This window comes from Fukomys damarensis, unplaced genomic scaffold (assembly GCF_012274545.1).
Source record: "Fukomys damarensis isolate Sample0158 unplaced genomic scaffold, DMR_v1.0_HiC HiC_scaffold_2, whole genome shotgun sequence".
Classification (NCBI taxonomy): domain Eukaryota; kingdom Metazoa; phylum Chordata; class Mammalia; order Rodentia; family Bathyergidae; genus Fukomys; species Fukomys damarensis.
This window is the reverse complement of record NW_022900914.1, coordinates 47,179,478-47,200,132: the sequence shown is the minus strand read 5'-3', so window position 1 is coordinate 47,200,132 and position 20,655 is coordinate 47,179,478. Positions and strand designations below refer to the sequence as shown.

Here is a 20,655-nt window from a genome sequence, read left to right as displayed (position 1 = left end):
GCCAGCTGGGACTGTAAACACCTCCAGGAAGTCTGAGCTGCACTAGGTGGGCAATACAGGCCTATGGGCTTCTCAGACACATGGAGAGCATGTGGGAGGATTCTCAGTCACCAATGTCAGACAGAACCTGGGGCGAGGTGGGGGTGCCTCAGGCCTCCTGCCTGTCCTTTGGATGTTTAGGTGCTTGGGGCCTTGGAAGGTGCACCAATAGGTGGCAGGTTAGTACAATTCAAGTGGAAAACTGTTTCTCAGATGCAGGTGTACCCCAAACTCTGACCAAAGTCTGACTACCAAACCCAGAAGGAAAATGATCCTAACCCTGATCTGGCTGCGGACTCACCCCCAATCTTACCTTCAGCTGGGCCCAAACATGGTCTTGGATGGAGATGTGACCCTGGCCTCACCTTGACCCCCTGACCTCTTATTTTTACAATGGAATCACAGGTATGTGCCAGTCCCAAAAAAACCAAGTGCAAGTTTAGTCCTATGCTGCAACCCTCTCCCTGCTGATGTGGGTTATATCCATTTTGCCCTTTATGATAGAAGGGGTCCTGATGAGAGAGGGGTGGAGAGGGAGAGCCCATTGTGGTTTGGCAGTCAAGTGGCAGCTCACCTATCTCCTCAATCATGTATTCTTTATCCTGAAACATCACACGGTCTGTCTGGTACACGGGGGCCTTGATCCTGTGTTGCTGACAGAAGAGGTGGAGGAGCTGGGAGGGGCGGAGCTGGTCCCTCCATTGGTTCGGTCCAGAGCTGAGGCCCAAGTACAAGACAAAGATAAAGCACTCCAAGGGCACTGACAGAGGCAGAGGCCTGCAAAGATCTGTGTATCCCCACATTACATCTCCCACCTCATCTGAGCACCCAACCCCTCTTTACAGATGGAGAAGCTATAAAGGACTTAAGTACCCATGAAGTTGGAACTCAGATGTTTCTAACCTCTAGTAAAAGAATCAGATCCAAATAAGACTCAATATGGTAGAAAGAGGGTGCTGTACATATGTGAATTCCCATGGCAGACCATCACATAATTAATTCTCTTTAAGGCCCATCTACAGCCCATGCATCCCACTGCCTGTTTCCTTTCCTTCTTGCCCTTCCTCTCTCTCTTTCCAAGTGTCTAGTCCTCTGCAGGGTTCAGTGGTATCTTAGAGAGATGTGGACTTCAACAATGTGAGAAAGGACCAGGTCATCGGAGTCAGACAAATGGGTTCAAATCCTAATCCTACTAACCACTACCCATAATATCTCTAGTCCTCAGCTTCTTTATCTGTGAAGGAATGACAAGACCCCCACTGGGTTCAAGGAGAAAATGCTTGAGGATGTGCTACACCTGGGCCAGCCCAAAGCAGTGCTCAGTAGAGAGGGGAGGCTGGTTGACAGGGAAGCAGCCGGTGCCAAGCACTTACACACAGTAGGTCTGTGGGAGTCCACAGCGAGCCCCAAACTTGGACAACAGCCTATTCTCCAGGTCGATGACTGTCTCCCCTATCTTCTCATCCTTGGAGAGGAGGTCATAGTCATAGAGTGTGATCTTCAGATCCTTCTCCAAAGGCAGAGTACAGGTCAACTCAAACATCCTGTGGAAGGGATATGTCAGGATCCTACTGCCTCCCTGATGTCACCAGACACAGTGAAAACTCAAGGAACAACAGGATGAGGGCAGGAGCTCAAAAGCTATATCCCAGGGAGTCCACCATCCTCAGGTCTCCTATCATCTTAGAGCATAACACCCTTGGCACAACTGTACTGGGCTTGTCCAAATGTGTGTGTGTGTGTGTGTGTGTGTGTGATGTTTCCCAAACAGAGTGGGGCACACTGCAGGTGCCTGCCTGGAAGGACCAAAAATGAAAAAGTGGAACACAATGTTAAAACTGAAGTTTCCACCCAGATACAAGGAGAAAAGAAATGAGGAACTCCACAGCTAGGTGCCAGATCTCTGGAATCTACCAAAGGGATGGCCCAGGACCTGTTCTCTGGACTTTGGGGTTGCACACTGACTTCTAAGGTGGCACGGAGGAAGGGTTCATGAAAAAGTTACTTGGGAGAGAGCTTCTGCGGGGTCTGAGCCCCTCATCACCATGGGGGAATCAAGGTGGAGGTGTTCTCCCTTCTCTTGAAATAAGTTTCCAGCAGGTGGGAGACACAAGCCTGCTACCAGACTTGTGCTCAAGAGTGCTAACACAGCAGAAAGGAGGAGGCAGGAGACATTTGGGAAGAGCTGCACTCCCATCCACGGCTGGGTGAGGAACATGAGAATGTTCTTTGGAGGAGACGGGGCCACCTGGAAGCCAGATTCAGCTGCTGGGAATCTTGCCCCATGGGATTTCACAAGGTTCCAACTGTGCAGCAGACCATCTGAGGACCAGAAGGTGGGTGTCGGCCAGCTAAAGGGAGGCAGCATGTGCCACTTTCAGAAGGAGCAGTGGAGAGGCTCAGAGGGGATTCTGGAAAGCACCCACAAGAAAATCAATTGTCTTCAAGCATCTGTTACCCAGAGAATGTCAGACAACAGAAGCGATTAGCACATGGAATGGACTTCTTCCCCACTATTAACTTCCCTAGTCCTGGCCTTTCAGGGTTGGTGGCTGGCTAGGGCTGGGGTTGGGGGACACTAAACAGGGTAAGGGAGGCAGACAAAGTCCCTTACTCACCCACATGCTATACACAGTTAACCCAGATGGCCAGAAAAAGGGGAGACACCTCTCTATGGCTATCAGAGTGCTCGGGTTATACAAGGATGAGCATCCTGGCTTCAGCCCTGAGTTTGTGCATTTGTGACTTATGAAGTGGCTGAGCTTAGAGTGGGCAGAGAAGCCTACCGCAGTGTCCACTCAGGAAAAGAGGAAGCTTACTTTACAGGGTACTGGCAGACAACAACAAAGTTGTGTTTTCATTATCTCACGAGTTGTGTCATGAAAGCATTTCTGTTGTGATCTGAAAGAAGCAGGCACACCAGCTTTGACAATGATTTTATGGAGACTGGCAGCAGAAGTGGCAAGGCTGTTCTTACACTCACCCTCTGACCTGTCCTGGGTCCACACACACACACACACACACACACACACACACACACACACACACAATTTTGGGACAGCCCATCCACTGCCCATCAGCATTACTAACCCATGGCCCTGTGTCAGCCAGTGGAGTTCACTAAACAGAGCTCTTCTCTCTCATCCCTCATCTCCCTCCAATCCCGGCTTAGTAGTGGCTCATTGTTGGCCAGAATTGTATCCCTTCAAAATTGCATTTCTCTAAGATGACTGAGACCTAGCTGCAGGCTGAGTGATCCCCACTAAGCAAACAGACACCAGTTTATAGATGCAATGTGTTACTTGATGATAGGGAAACTCTAGGCTTCTTATGCAGATGACAGAGAAGTAGCCATCAGCCTCCCTTTGCTGAAATAAGCTCACAACCAAAGATCAATCCAGGACATCCAGGAGCTATCCCCACACAATGGGCACTGATTCTTCTTTCCCATGCTCTTAGATTTCCAGAATCATTTGTCTATCTGAGGTCTACTTTCCTCTCTTAGCTCTCCACCACAGAAACATGTGGAACACTAAAACAGAGCACTTGCTGAATGCAACACGGTATAGTTGTGGCTCTGGACAGTAAAAAGACATAAATCCTAATAAGGTCTAGGGTTTAGTTAATAGCAATACATCATTGTCAATTTTCTAATTTGGGTAAAAGTACCATAGTTGTTAACGGTGGGGAAAATTGAATTAAGGATATATGCTCTCTCCCTCTCTCTCTCTCTCTCTCTTTCTCTCTCTCTCTCTCTGAAACTTTTCTGTACATCTAAATTTACTCCCCAAAAAAAGTTCATTTAAAAAAATTAGCAAATGCATATTTTGAGCTTCCATGCAGATTTCTGATCTTAGAGATAACTGTTTCTGTGTTTAGCCAGGAGTATCTTTTAAGTAAGCCTTTGGCACATAAAGAAGGACTAGTGAGATTGCACCCACATACAGGCAAGATGAAGGGGACATAATTTTATTCCAAGGGGCAGGGGCAGCTCAGTGGCAGCCATATACACCCACTGGACTGTGGGTTATCCAGAATGGCTGCTACACCCAAGGCCAAGATGCTCCCCACTTACTTTCCAAATACAGGCTCCAGAGTGCAGGAGATGTAGTTATCCTGGTCACTCACTGATTCCTTCCCTATAGAGATCTTGATGTAGGGGTCACACTGGAGGAAGACACAGAAATACTTAAGTGAAATCCCTGTCCCAACATGTCTTTAGGTATTCCTGAGTCCTCTGCAACCCAACAGGATGAGACAGCCAGCCATCAGGAAGCCTCAATGTAGATTGCACCTTGCCAGACCACAAGCCCATTCTGCAGACCACATCCTGACACCTGACACCTGGCATGGGCTTCTAGCTTTGGCTGCAGCAAGAGGAATGGGGCATTTGAGTTCTCCATATTCCTGATTCACTGCCCCTTGGGAGAGGAAGGTAGGGGCTGAGCCCTTATCCTCAGACCCACAATAGACCAAATTCCACATGGGACTAAGCCAGGCTGGGGTCCTCTCTGATCTCTGTTAAGCAGATGGAGCCAAGAGAGATGGCCATATTTTGTCTGCCTAGAACAACTCAGGCCAGTCTCTAGGATACTGCTTCCAAGCAACAGCAGGCCATCAGCCACCCTCGAGGAGCAGCTGCAGCCAGAGGGCCCAGGCTTAGTCAGGCATTGAGCAGACTCGAAGGATATACCCCAGTTCATGGGCCACCTCCTGGAGCCTATCCATGGTGCCGACCCTGAGGACTATTCCATCAGCCCTGAGATCATATGATTTCCCAGCCTAAAAAGGCAAAGCCACTAGGATGAGATGCCAAGCCTCCCCCAGCTCAAGGACACATGCTATTGCTGAACCTGTCTAAGGAGGAGAAAGGACCCTAGCCGTTACCTTTAAACTCCAATGGTCCCCACCTCTGCCTCTCTGCTTCCTTGCTTCCAGCCTTCCTCTATCCCTACCTTACTATCACCCTGTGACTCCAGACTCCTTCCTCCTGCAAATCTCCCTCTTCAATCTCCAGCCAGGACTAGGGCAAGACAGCTAAGTCTCTTGCCTCAGGCACAAAATTCAAGGGAGGATCCAAAAAACCAGCAATCCAGATACATGACACTTCATTGTAATATCTTAAAAATTAAAAATCAATATCAATAGTCCATGATGGACAAAAATTTCATTTTTTAAGGCTTTGCTATCATGATTTTTTTTTGTTTTTTTTTTTGGTTTTTTTTTTGAGACAGGGTCTCACTATGTAGTTTAGACTCCCTGGAACTCACTACGTAGCCCAGGCTGGTCTCGAACTCACAACAATCCTCCTGCCTTAGCCTCCCAAGTGCTGGGATTACAGGCATGTGCCACTATACCCGACGCTATCATGATTTTTTAAACAACTTTTTAATTTAAAACAAAATTATAGCAAAACGTTTATTGGTATATTTTAGGCATACATAACATGTGCCACTATACCCGACGCTATCATGATTTTTTAAACAACTTTTTAATTTAAAACAAAATTATAGCAAAACGTTTATTGGTATATTTTAGGCATACATAATGGTAACACTCACCACAGGGACTTTGCCCTTGTACATGACACAGCCTCCCTTTTTTCCCATTCCCCCTTCTCTCATGCTCCCTTCCATCCCTACATACAAAAACATTTTTCCATTTCTTCTATTTTCTCTCGTTTCCTTTCTCCCTCCCTCTTTCCTTGTTCCCCTTCCCATGTGAACATTTTCTTCCCATTTCCCAATATCTATTCTACATCTTATTTCCACTCTCAGTTTCTCTCACCAGAGCAACAATGCAGTATTTAAACATGTGTGTCTGATTTATTTCACGTAGGAGTATGGTCTCAAGGTCCATCCACTTAGCTAGAAATGTCTGAAGCTCATCCTTCTTTATGGCAGAGTAGTAGTTCACTGCATACTTTTTTAAAACCCATGTCTTCTTTATCCATTTGTCAGTTGATAGGCATTTGGGCTGCTTCCAATATTTAGCTATTACAAACTGCTATTATAAAATGGGTGTACATATATCAGTGTGGTATAAAGCTTTTAATTCTTTTGGGAAGATGCCAAAGAAAAATAGCAAAACGGCAAAATTTTAAATAAAGACAAGATAAGTATTCCTGGTTTTCCTTTTACCTTTACCTCTATCATGGCTGGGTATAACCATTACTAATTCTGATCCTTCCCTCCTTCATGCCTTCTTACCCATCGCTGAAGTCCTACCAGGTCAGTCCCAACCTACAACTTAAACCTTACTTATACTTCCCCTAGTTCTACATATGAATTAAGCCATCTTCTTTCAAACCTTGGCTATGCTCTTGATCCCTCTTAAAATATTACTTTTTTCTCTCTCCTAGCCTATCAAAGCTCCTTAAGAGTCCTATTCCTTCTTTGGAGTCTTCCAAAGTCCTGTATAGATATTGGCCTTCTCTGACCTCCTCAAGCCCTTGGTCCCTGACAAACTCCATCCAGTTACCTCTCAGTTCTGCATTTGTTTGTCTGGATTCCCTCAAACTCCCTAGAGAAAAGGTCACGTCCAGATTCCATAAGCCAATCGTACCCACACCTGCTCTTTCAGAGGACCTGAGGCTCTAGAAATGTTACCTTTCCATTGGGATCCTTGGGCTGCAGGCCAAATGCTCGGACAATGTAGACACGAACCAAGCAATCCTGGGGCCCCTGTGCAGCCAGCTGGTGGAACTGTCTTGGGGGAATGGGGATGGCTGGGTCTTCTGGGAGGGGATAAATTTTGAAGAGACCCTGAAAAGAATGAAGATAAACTCACAAGTTCCTGAACTCGATGCCCGGACCAAAAAAAAAAAAAAATGAAGATAAACTTTCATTTTTATCATTGAAAACACAATGGCAAATTATGGCTATTATTCTCATTTCTGTGAAAGTCATCACCATAGAAACCACCCATTATCACCATCAGATTCTACATCTACAGCAACACCACCTCTATCACCCACATGGTCACCCACATCAGCACCATGGTCACCACGGTAGCTACCGGGGAACTACAACCCCTTACTGCTGCAACACCACAGCTTTTAGGTAACCCAAGGGTATGTCCTCAAAGACTTACCTTGAATTCCCCAATGACGGATGGATCTTCTGCCTCCTCCTGTGTCTTGCCCCGGTAGAGCTTGAAGGTGTTACAAAAGTCAGACAGGCCCTCAAAATCTTCCACATTTTCCAGTGGTGTGTCATAGACCTGTCACATGCAGGGATGAGAAAAGGAAACACATGAGAGAAAGCAGAGGGGTAACAAATGAAGAGTAAACAGGAAAGGAAAGGGGCACGGGACAGTGAGAGTGAAGAGAGAGAAGAGACAGAGAAGAGAGTGTGCAAAGAAGACCAAAATAAAGGAACAAAGGCAAGGGAAGTGCAGGGTTGGAGAGGTCAAGAGGTAAGAAAGGTGCCAACAAGGAAAGCAGAACAGAAAGAATGAGAACAAAGGCAGAGATGGGAAGAAAACCCCAGAAGAAAGAAGAGAGAGGGGAGACATTTATTGAGTCCAATGGGGAATGGATTTTCTGGTTAACCAAATATTCTAGAGACCTGAGAGTCATCATATACATGAGTGATGCATTTTATTTAAGAGAATTAGATCACAAAAAAATGAAAAGTTAACTTTTTATTTGAAGACTGAGTCAGAACCCTGGAAAATTAAGGTCAGCATTTCAAGCATAAATACCCACTGTACAGATGTCCGATGACAGCGGTAACAAATATAGAGCCAAGTACACTTCTCACATACCACTTTCAATTTGTGAACTCTATTTGTCTCCTCTCTAGCATCAATGATAATCATTTCTTAGAGCATGAGTAAAACAGTAGTTTTTTTAATTACAGATGATAAAACAGACCTAATTAGTAGTAATAGTAAACAGATTAATATGTTAATAGGTGAATGTATTAAATTGGCTACATCTGAAAATAACAGACAAAATGCTCAGATTTCTCTTTACTCTTTCTAAAAATTATTTCTCATCTGGCCCAGCTAAAGATCTATCTTTTACAATAAACATTTAATTTTGCAAGTGAGATAGGTTCATTATTACAATTAAAAATAAGTAAAGATAAAGAAAATATTAATATTTCCTTAATTCTAATTCCCAAAACAACAATTAGTTATTTGATTAACATTGGTAGATGTCCTTTGGAATGCTGTCTTGATTTTTTTCAATTTTTAATTTTTTGCCAAATGGAATCACAAGATACAAACTTATAACTTGTTTTTAACCTAAGAATGTGCCATGAATATCTTCATAGGTGACAAAAATACTTCTACAACACCTGTTCCAGTGACAATATAATATACAGTTATATAAACATAACCTAAGTTATGATAAACACTTAGTTTTGTGGTTTTTTTAATCTTAGGGTTTTAAGAATCACTTAAAGTGTAAGTTTTTAAAACTCTTATACATGTGCTTTGTGCATTTATTCAAATTTATCATTGTGATAAGTTTCTAGAAATAGAATTTCTGGTCAGAAGGTATGGACATTTGTAACACAGTCAAATTGCCCTCTGGAAAAATTATATAGATTTATCTTTCCACCTAAAGTGTGCAAGTGTGGCCATAGTCTAGTCCTTCATTATGCACTTTCACTGTTTCTTAACTTTGTTGATTTGATAAATGGAAGATGACATATTGAATTTTTAACTTGAATTTATTTGAATTATAGAGAAACCTGAAAGTCTCTCAGCCATGAGTAATTTATTCTTTGTGAACTGTAATTATCCCTGTAATTTATCCATTTTGATCACCTGATATTTGTTTTCTGTTCTGCAGTGATTTGAAAGGCCTGTTTATATGTAAAGGATATTAACCTTTAGTCTAGCAAATGTTTTACAAGTATCTGTCCCAGTTTGTCACTTGTCTCTCAGTTATATTTCTATGTTTGTGATATTTTTGTTTGTTGTATATTTATGTTTGTGCCATGCTTATGTTTATTTATGTTACATTTGTTAAGTTTATGGTTGTTTTAGCTTTACCAGAAATTTGTAGATAGTCTCATATAAAGCTTTTTCTTTATAGCTTCTGTCTTTCAAATTATGCTCTGAATGTCTTCACAACAAGAAGAAGCATTCAACTCGGTTCACTACGCACTGTGGGTCTAGAGTTCGACTCATTTTTTGTTCATTTTAAATGGTGAAAGAATCATCTAAGATCCTATTTGCTCCAACTATTTCTCCTTTTCCAGTGACTTGTAGCATACCTAAATGATTAGACATCCCATTGTGTGTGATCTTTCTGTTCTGCTCTCTTGAACTGTCTACTCTTTACCAACACTGTTTTAATTACTGTGGCTTCATAACCTGTTTTCTGACCTGCTATCCTTCCAGATGAAGGTTTAAAACATTAGGTCCACTTCTAAACAAATGTTTCTTTGGAATTTTACTTAGGCTTGCACTTAAAATAATTTTGGAGAGAGGAACTGATATATTTATAGTATTAACTTTTTTATCCAGGAATATGATGTTCAATTTACTCAAGACTTCTTTTATTGTTTGAATTTACCCTCATTTATCAGAGCCTACACTTTATTACTAAATTTATTCCCAGTTAGAATAAATGTTTTGTTGGTACTGTCAATGTCAGTCTTTCACTAAAGTTTTATATAGTTGCTGCCATCTTACTGGGTTCTGACTGTTCTAGCAAGTCCATCAATCACATACAATAGTAATGGTAATTTTGTCTCCTATCTAAAATGATTAGCCTGTTTCTTTTTGTTGAAATGAAATTATTAGAATTCACAGAACAATGTTATATAATAATGTAAGTGTGGAAAACAGTGAATCTTTTCCTGTCCTTGTCAAAAGGGTTCTATCATGGTTCTCCATGGTATCTTATGATGAGTCACAGAGCTCTTCATAATCTCTAATCAATAAGATATGGACTCTCTTTCCAGACAAATGTACTAATGAGCATTCTTAATACAAATCTGTCCTGCCTCACAAGCACAAGATCCCAAGTTCGAACCCCAGTACAAAAAAAAAAAAGAAGAAGAAGAAGAAGAAATACAAAATCCAGTTTCTGAGGGTAAAAAGACATGTTAAAGTCATGAAATTACATGTTGATGACTAGCTTAAAAGATATTCTATATAATATTAGGAAAACTCCTTTCTGTTTCCAGTGTCACTGAATTTTATCAGATGCTTTTCAGTATCTGTTGAAAGTCTTTAGTATCTGTTGAAATTTTATCTCTGAATATCATTAATCATTTCTTAATATTGAATATTTTATATTCTTGGAATTGAATTTTAAATAATATTTGGCTATAATGATTTATTATATAAATATGTAGTTAGATTCCATCTGCTATTATTCATGTAAGATTTTGCACAAATTTTCATTGAATAAATATGATTTATAGTAGGTGGGCATTATTTTGGTGGTGAGATAATTCTAGCTCTATAAAAAATCAAGCTTTTTATTTTTTAATTCTTTCTCTGCTGTGGAATAGTACACATATTACAGGAAATATTTATCCTTTGAAAATTTAGGACATTACTTTTATAACTCCTTGGCTATAGCTCTTTCTTTGGAGGTAACTTTGTGATCATTTTCCTACTTCTTTCATAGTTCTCTGCAGCTTCTTAGGACAATTCTTTTATCTCTCTTTTCCTCCAAATTAGCTAATTTCAAAGATATTTTCAAATATATTAGTATGGAAATAAATAGCCATACTTTGGGGTAACCCTTCCAATACCTAAATCTGCAAATGTTAAAGTCCCCTATGTAAAATAACGTAGTATTTGCACATAAACTAAAAACACAGCCTCCAATATACTTTACATCTGTAGATTACTTATAATACTTAATACAATGTAAGTGTTAAACAAGTAGCTCTTATAGTGTATTATTTAGGGAATAATGAGAAGAAAAACGTATCAATAATGTTTTGTACAGACACCATTGTTTTTCAAATATTTTGAATCTGAGATTGGTTACATCCACAGATGTGGAACCCATGGACATGGAGAGCCTTCTGCACTTAGAATTTTCCTAAATACTTCTAACTCTCCATTATCATTGCTATGCTACTTTTCTAAAAGATTTTGACTTGTTTTTTCCTACTTTTCTAATTTAGATTAGCTGGAGGGTTATTTATGTGTTCACTCATATCAAAGCATCAGTTCTCTGATTTTTTGATTTACCAGCTTCTCTTCCCTAGATTTTTATTGTTATAGTTCTTCTCCTTTTATTTTATTTTATTTATTTTTGTCTTGTTATTTAAGGGCTTATTATTATTTAGTTATTTAGTGCCTCTTTCATGAAAATTAAATATTTACTGCTATGCAATTGCCTCTGCTTATTATGTCTTGGTACTTCCTCATTTGTTTTGATAGATGATATTTTCATTTCATTTCCTTGGCATTACATAACTACAGTTTTATTTTTATTATTTGATCCCAGAGTTGAATGCTTAATTAGTTTTCCTTTTTCTTTTCTTTTCTTTCTTTTTTTTTTTGTTATTGTTGTTGTTAGTGAAGTTTAAATCCATGCTCTTCACACTAAACTATATTCTCAACTTTTCTTTTCTTTTCCTTTTTTTTATTTTGAGACAGGATCTCAGTAAGTCACTAAGCTTCCCAGACTGGGTTGGAACTTGGTGATCTTCATGCCTCAGCCTCCTAAGTGCTGAGATTACAGACATGTGCCACCATACCCAGCTTCCTTCAATTATAGTTAGCAAAAGTTCTTCAGGTTATAAATATTCTCTGAATATCGCTTTAGCTGTGTAACAAGTAAGTTTTAGGATCTAATGTATTATTAGTTTACTAGATAGTCTGCCATTATGATTTGTATTTTCTCTTTCACTCAAAAACTGTTAAAAGAGATGGGTTTGTATTTATCATTATTATTATTATTATTATTATTATTATTATTATTATTATTTTCCAGGTAGAAGAGATTTTGGGGGCTTTTGATCTTATTACTGATTTCTAATCTTATAGCATTATAATCATAAAATGGTGTCTGTGACATTGCTACTTATTAAAATGTATTAAGGCTTCATCATGAACAGTTACAGGGTCAGGTGTGATAAGTGTACGCTGCGTGTAGTTTTGATTATCAGGCTACCAAGTTCAATTGGGTTAATAATTATTCCAGGTCTTCTATACCCTCTCACATTTCCCCTCTAGATTTGACATGAATTGAGAGAAGTGAATTACAATCTCCCCCTACACTCCAATGTGCTTCTGTTGTTTCTTAGATCCTATAATTTCTGTTTTACAAATGAAGAAGTTCTGTTGTTTAGCACATAGATATTCACATAAGTACTTTTTCTTGGAATTGCACCATTTAGCATTATAAAATACCAGCTTTTGTCTCTTTTAATCTTAGAAACTTTCAGTTTTTCAAAACCCTCTCCTCTAGTACTAACATAGTATCTTTTGCTTTCTTTTCATTTACACTTGCCTTGTGCACATTTTCCCAATTTTTAAGAATTTTTCACTCTCCATACATCTCTTTATTTTAAAGTTAGCTATTGCTTTGAGATATGATTTAAATTTCATAAGTGACTGATATTATAAGTATTGATATGACAGGTTTGTTAGCCTTAGTTTTATGTTCTAGTACTATAAATTTATATTATTATTTTATATTATATATTTCATATTATAAATTTATATTATTTATATATTATTAATCTTTATGTCTTTAGGGTCAATATTTTGGGGGACAAGATACTAGAGTGTGTCATAAATCCACCCCATGTTAGGCAATATTATCTCCTATAAGCTTTACCTTTATACTATTTGCTTAATATTTGTTGATGTTCCTACAGTGTGCTTTGCCAATTTAAAGAAAAAATGTCAACTAAAATTTATATTTTATATATTATTAATCTTTATGTCTTTAGGGTCAATATGTTGGGGGACAAGATATTAGAGTGTGTCATAAATCCACCCCATGTTAGGCAATATTATCTCCTATAAGCTTTACCTTTATACTATTTGCTTAATATTTGTTGATGTTCCTACAGTGTGCTTTGCCAATTTAAAGAAAAAATGTCAACTGTTTATTTTATAATGTAAAATCTGATGTTCTTTTTCTATAGCCCATCTTCTTTCCTCCTTCTCCCCCTACTTTTTGTCAGTTTTATCATTTCTATATTTTTAGTATTTATGATACCTGCATTCTGTCTTATTACCCTCTCCTCATTTGTTTTTGAATTGGTTCTAAGGTAAAATATGGTAACAACCAGCCTTTCTGTCATAGTTTTCCTAGTTACTGCCTAGGGTTAAAGTTCATCCCCTGGGTATGCTCTCAAGATGAGCTCACAGACACCATGTCACCTTAGTTCCTGAAGTGCCTAAGTGGCTGGCTGTAGCATCTATGCTTGAAGGGCAACTTGGCTGAATGTGAAATCCTCAGGTCACCCTGGGTTTCCTTGATCATTTTACATGTGATGTTTTATGGTCCTCGCATATGAAATATTATGAAGCAATTTAAGCCATCTTGATTTATTTCCTATTTTAAATGATGTGCGTTTTTTTTTCCCAGAAAGGGGATATGACTACCCAAGATATTCTTTACCTCTGAAATAAGGTAACTATTCTAGGATATTTCTCAGGTAAATCAATCTTTCAATTTTTCCTCATACACAGTGGGCCTTTTCAAATGTATATTCAAATATGTTTTTTTCCTTCCAGTGAAGTTAGATAAAACAATTGCATGCTTACTTGTTTTTCTTCACTGTTTTTGTTGTCTTTCTCAGAGACTCCGCTTAGGCAAAAGTTGGATCTCCTTTCCATGGCTTTAATATCTGTCATATTCTTTTTATTCCTTTAAAATTTTTTCTTCATTTCTATTTCATTTTGCTTACTTTTATCATTTCTTTCCAGTATGGCCCCAAATATGTTTTCCACATGCATTCTTCCCGATGTTCCTACCAATTTCATGTTTTCTTCTCTTTCATTCCCCACACCTTATCAGCTCATAGATCATCTCTACTTACCAACCCTTGAGATTTTTCACTTATGTTTTCTGTTCTTATGGTCCTGTTTCTAAAAAGTTCACAGCAAAACTTTCTATTTCATTTGTTCTTTGTGAAGATTTTTCTGGTGAGCATTTATCTTCTTCCATTGGCAAGTTTTGATTTCTATTTTCCTTCTTTGTTTTTCATCTAATTTCTAAATTAATGCAGTGCCATTTCTTTTATTATGTAAATGAGCTGGATTTTCCTATGCCAACTATTTCCTTTGTTCCCACCACAGAGACAGAGACAGACTGCTTCCTACAACTATGGCTGTTCTGTGCAGTTTCTGGGTATCTCCGCCTTCTTAGATTTTTCTGAACCAAATCAAGTCTAGGAGGCTTGTTATCTGCTTGAACCTGCCCCCAAACCCCCCACAAGCAATGTCAAAAACAACAAGATTAATGTTTCATATTTCATAAAATGCTGACTTATGCAGCATGGTCATACTGGAAGTCCTAATAAAATACTTTCAAATTTCCAGCTGGGTAGACTTTTTGTTTAAACTTTTGTTATTAATTTTTCATTCTATTGCATTTTAATCTGTCTTGTATGATTTCTGCTTTTGGTAACTTACTAAACTAATATGTGACCAAATTTGTAAGTGTTCTCTGAATACTGGGGGAAAAATGTATTCTCTATTTTTTTATTTATTTTTATTCTCTACTTAAAGTTACAGTTTTAGCTTCATGTAACACTGCAACTTTGATATAACTTTCAGAATATTTACCTTGTTATTCAGATCTTGTATTTTCTTATTTATTGACTAGTCAAAGTGAACATAACATTAAAACCCTCACTTCAATTTTAATTTCTGCATTTTGTGCCTTAATTTGTATGAGGTATTAGTTTACATGTTCCTTTTTTATTTTAAAGTATTTCTAAGTTTTGGGAGCCTTTTTATTGTAATATATATCTTTTACTTATGTGTAACAGCCTTTTGTTTATTTTGCATTTTACTTTAAATTATATATGCTTCCCTTTTATCTAGTAACCTTATTTTATTGGCCTAAGTATTTATTTTTTTAGCCCTTCTAAGTTGTATTTAGATGTCTTTTAAAGTCTAAGAATCCTTATAACTTAATAGGAGCATTTAATCCATTTTTTCTTATTAAGAAAACTAACATTTTGTTTCTGTTTTTTTTCTAGGATTTCTGTTTTTAATCTTTTTAAAGATTAAATTAATAGTTTTAATCTTGTTTTTATTTTGTTATTTAGACTATGCATTTTTTTTCCTCTATGCTAGTGATTTCCAAAATGTGTCTTTCTCTACCCATTGTGTGCTCTATTCTCTCCATTATGCTGTAGGCTATTTTTCAAAGACCAGTGGTGGTGTAGTGGTGGTGGTTTTCTTCTATTTACTTATCCTTAAAGGACCAGTGTTCCTTCCAGGTCTAATTTTTCCCCAAAAAATAGTTTGAATGCCTTTTGCTCTGGGTAGCCTATTTTTACTTGGAGGTTGTTAGAGCCCTCCTTGGAGAGGTCAAACTGGAGGCTGGGTGCCAATTCAGCATCCGGCATCCTAGAGAGCAGCAAGGGGCCAGGGCCATGGGCCACCCTGGCAGCAGTCCTCATACTTGCTTGGTTTGTCTCATTTTTTTGGCAAGGCTGCAGTACCACATGCCAGACTTAATGGGTCGGACCTTCTTCCTGGTACACAAATAGTTCTGTCCCTTTGCCCAACCTCACACACCCCACTAGGCAGTCAATGAAGAGCTTAATGCCTGAGGAGCCACTGCTGCTGCCTGTGGCCTCAATCCTGAGCAGTCAGGTCTCCAGGGATAATTTACCAAGCAGCTTCCAAAGCATGAGAGATATTTTCCACCTTATGAAATCATCCAAGTCTTCACCCAGGCCTTTCAATCAGCAGAATCAGCTGAAAGCCCAGGCCATCCACCACCTCAGCTGGCCTCAACCCTCACTTATCTGTCCCACTTTAAGGAGCTCCAAGCTCTTTAGGCCCATCTCCTGGACTTAAAAGCCTGAGCCCACCACTCATTCATTCCTGTCCAAACCTGGAGCTTATCATGGGGTACAAAATCTCTCTCATTTATATTCCATGATTCTTGCTCATACTCCAGAAGCAGCAAGTGAAAATATAAGATATCATATTATATTTGAAGTTCAGATAAATAAACAATTTTAGGTACCTGAAGTTATGCCTCACACAATATTTAAAGCACCTTTATAATAAAAAAATAATTCTTTGTTTATCTAAAATTCAAATGTAACCTGGCATTCTGAATTTTATCTGACAACCCTATAAGGGAAACTATCCAACTCCTTTGAGAGAGCAATTTTTGAGTCACCTTTGGTCATCTTTGTTAAATGTAATCTACTTTTTTAAAGTATAGTTGTATTTATAGAATTTCCTCAAATTGGGCTGACCCATCTCTGTTTTTATTTATAGAAACGAGACTTACCATACTTTTATATTTGCTAAGTAACTTCTGTCCTGTTTATAGGGGGTCAAGGATCAGAGGTACATTTTCAAACCAATTTTATTTTTATATTAATACAAATTTTCCATTAAATGAAAAGTTCATTTAACAGAAAAATACCACCAATCCCTAGGTACCTATCTCCAAGATTAACAATATTCAGTGATTTGCAACTTTGATAATTTTTTGGTATTTTAAAACTCTGTCAGAGGGCTACCCATACCATATATCTTCGCTGCTTTGAGTCAGGGGTAAAGGGGCATATCAAAGCAACTCCAAAGCACCATTTCACCTATAAACACTTCAGTATCTTTCAACCTCCACCGAGAAATACTTTCTTAGTTATCCCAGCCCACACTAACTTCCTGCTCCAAATCAATGGGTGATTTTTCTCACTCTATTGAATTCATCAGGATGAATCAGCCCTATACCTTCTCTTTCTACTACATCTCCCATGACCATCACATAAGCCCAGTGACTGCTAGACTGAAAGGAACTATTCCGGAGAGAGGTCTCACCTTTAGAGTGTCAAAATCCTTCTCCAAGTAGGAGCCACACTTTTCCCTCTCCCCTATGGAAGCAAAAAATTTGCTCCACCAGTCGATGAACTCTTCCTCCTGAGCAGAAAGAAAAAGATTGTTTTAGAAGCAGGGTGCTTCCAAATGGAACATCTCCCAAGGCTGCTGAGCCAGCCTGGGCATCAAGGCTTATCTGCCGGATAAACCTAGGGTAGCAGGGAGCTAAAAAACTCCTGTCTCTCAAAGGTCAAAGGGCACACAGACTGAAGGAGGTTTCATATCCAGGCAGGTATTGAGAGGCAAAGACTCTGCTCTGCCTCGTGCATGTCAGGTTCTCAAAGCTCCATTTCCTTTCGGTGAAGCAGGCATAATCATCATGGTACCTCCACATTGCAAAAATATACAGATGCTAAAAACAGAGGGTCCTTAGCTGTGATGGCTTGTAGATATAAGCCTCATGAGCTCATAGGTGGGGCTTTTCAGAGGTGATTAGATCTAGGGTGTTGAATATAGATTACGGGTATGATATCTGGATTAGTCTCCTCGTTGGATTAGCATAGTTATGAGTATTGCTGAATGGATTTACTGAAGAGGGAAACCCTACCCTGGGTGTGGGTGGCACCAATCAATAGGCTTGTAGCCTGGATGGAATATAAAAGGATAGAAAGAAGGCAGACTTGCTGTTTCCTACCTGACCTGCCATGGACTGTTTCTCCTCAGCCACGTCCCTTTGTAAGCTGCCCTGTCTTGGATCCAGCTGTCTATGAACTGAAACCCCTAGAAACTGAGCTCCTTTAACTTTGTTAGGTGTTGGGTATTTTGTCTTAGCAGTGAGGAAAGTAACCAAGACAGTAAAGTAGTCTGGGAGAAATGTCAATAATATATTATTTATGAAATAAAGTACAGCTGGATCCAGGGAAGCTCAGACCCAAAAAACTCTCCTGCTTTCTTCCACCTGCATTGGAAATCAGAACTTTAATTTCCAAAGGTCAAATCAAGGCACAGTCTCTGAAAAGCACCAAATACTTACCAAGTGTCCTTTATTCAAAAGACCTGCTACATGTGGGGAATGTAACAAGCAGAGAGGAAGTTATGATAACTCACCCTTTGCCCTTTCTTTCTTCCAGTCACTAAGGATTGCAAGAAGGGCCTGCAGCTTTTGTAGCAAATACTGACCTCCCCAACTTTTATATCCTCCTGCGCAGGATATGGCTATAGGCTTCTCAGGTCTTGTAAACAGAACACTCCTCCAGGTGCATAACTGCCTAAATGATGTGCTCTGATGCCCAGGGAGTCAGCAAGCTTCCTGAAGATGGGATGGTCATGCCACCTAGGTCTGCCTGGAAACCCACCAAAGACTGGCGTTTGGTCTGTAACTTTCACACCATTGAAGCTCATCCAGTCTAACTAGAAGAGCCAAGAGCAAGATGTCCAGAGAGCCCATCCTGAGACTAGAAGTGGCTAGAAGTGGCTAGACTAGAGGTGGCTAGGAGATCTCCCAGAAACCTACACTAAGTCTATAAAATAAATATCTATCATCAAATTTTTTAAAATAATGGCAGCTCCCTTTAAGCCTATGCCAAGTCCTTTGAGTTCTTATGAGCACAAGCTGGAGCAAGCCCAAGGGAAATGAACAAGGATAAGCACACTGAAGAGAGGGAAATAGGAGGTGCTGAGTCTCTATGACCCTGGAAGTATGGTCCTAGCACACTGGTTTGGCCGAATGTGGTCCCCAGATGCAGCAGAGAATGAGTGCCAGAGGGAGGCTGTCATCATTGAACCCACTTACCACGAGGCTCTTCTGCAGCCAAGAGAGAGAAAAAAGAGGTTCAAATGAGTTAAGATACAGGGAGGCAGAGGTTTCTGACATATAACCTCTTCAGAAAAAAAAAACAGCATAGAACAAGGCAGTTCCTAGTCCAGATGTTTAAGTTTTTTTCAAGAGAAAGGTGCTACAGATGAACCCATATATACAGATATACACATCACACACACAATGACCAGCATACAGAATATATTCACCATCATCCCTGAGGGAGCTGTATATGCTGAATCACACATATACTCCCACAAAAATATGCAAGAAACATACAGGAACACACAAGCGAATATGCACACTGACACAGAAATTGTTAGGATGGAATTTAATTTAGCTGTTTGATTCTTCCTAAATCTTTATTTTCTTTACCTGCCCAAGTACTTAAAGTTTGAGGTCATCTGTCAGGCATACAGAGGCAACAAGCTGGTATGTTTTGTGAAAACAAAGATGAGAGTTATGGGTAAAGCATAACATGATCCTCAGTCTTACAAAATCAAGTAAACTTGAAAAAGAACAAGAGACAGAGACTCTAATACCACTGACGTTGAAAACTAAATAGACGCACATTATGTAAACTGAAAACAGAAAATATACCTTCTTTTCCAGAAACCTCGAAGCACTTAGGAAAAAAAAAGTCACAGGGAAAATCTCAGTAAAGTCCCATAAATAAAACCCGTATCAGTCACACTCTGTAACTATTCTGCAATAAAACTTGAAATTAATAAGAATTTAAAATTAAAATCCTAGTCCTTTAGAAATTTAAAGGCACACTCTTAAAACCTTCCTAAGTCAAAAAGAAAGCCAAAACCAAAATCATATATACTTTAGAAAATATCAATAATGAGAAGCACATACTCCCATGTATGAGTTACAACATGTACTCCAAGGAGTATTAATGTTTTTACTTTAATACAAAAAGAATGAAAATAAATAATCTGATAATTCAAGAAATTAGAAAGATTAGGAAAACTATGGAAATTGTAAGTAGAAATTAATATATTAGAAAGGAAAAGGATATTACAGTTAATAACTAAACCATAGACCAAGGGCTCAAAAGCCCAATAAAAGAGATAAATGTGTATGAAACCTAATTTTTTAAAGTAGGTAGACTATCAGGAACGAAAAAGATCACATAAAGGGGGATGTAGCTCAGTGGTACAGTGTCAGGGTTCAATTTCTCAGCACAGAAATAAAGAAAAAAAGATGGGCCTATATCAATGACAAAATCTGGGAAAATCTAGATAAAGTGGGTGATTTTGTGGAAAAATGTTAATTCCCAAAATTAATGGAAAAGTAGTAAAAAAGAAAAAAAAATCCAGGCATGGTAGGCTACACCTGTACACCTTTTACTCTGGAAGGCTGAGACAGGAGAACTTCAAATTTAAGCCCAGCCTGGCAAGTGACTTAGTGAGACCCTGTCTCAAATTTTTTTTAAGATGGAAGGCTGTTGGGGATGTAGTTCAGCACAAAGGCCTTTGATCCAATCTCCAAAGCTGGGAAAATAATAGAAAACATGACAGATCAGTAACCATAAAAAAAAGTAGACGAGATGTCAAAGAACTACTTTCAAAAACGGTATCAGGCCAAGACAGTTTCTTCTGGAGAAAGTTCGAGCAATCTTTCAAAGAATAAATCATCTTTGCTCCACAACGTAGAAAAGTTGACAACTTTACCTATTCATTTTAATGAAACAAAACCTAGCCAAAAAAAAAAAAAATCCCCACACACAAAACACACAGTCTCATTCTTGAACAGAGATCTAGAGATCTTAAATAAAATATGAACAGATTGCTTCAGGAGATCTGGCCTGCTCAAAATGAGTTATTCCAGCATGC

General features: G+C 38.8%; 1 protein-coding gene across 22 annotated transcripts in view; it reads right to left on the bottom strand.

Moving 5' to 3' along the window:
• Positions 1–20,655, bottom strand: part of Dysf (dysferlin) — a 220,703-nt gene that overhangs the window by 18,575 nt on the left and 181,473 nt on the right. For 15 of the 22 annotated variants that reach the window (XM_010609623.3, XM_010609624.3, XM_010609627.3 and 12 more), the window contains 6 exons: positions 17,002–17,100; positions 7,132–7,260; positions 6,648–6,803; positions 4,115–4,206; positions 1,413–1,583; positions 614–756 (listed from right to left, as the gene is read on the bottom strand). In XM_010609623.3, the coding sequence (XP_010607925.1) occupies positions 614–756; positions 1,413–1,583; positions 4,115–4,206; positions 6,648–6,803; positions 7,132–7,260; positions 17,002–17,100 (790 nt within the window). Of the gene's footprint in view, positions 1–613; positions 757–1,412; positions 1,584–4,114; positions 4,207–6,647; positions 6,804–7,131; positions 7,261–17,001; positions 17,101–18,790; positions 18,803–20,655 lie in introns of all 22 variants that reach the window. The other 7 variants (XM_033764701.1, XM_033764725.1, XM_033764696.1 and 4 more) reach the window with 1 other exon arrangement.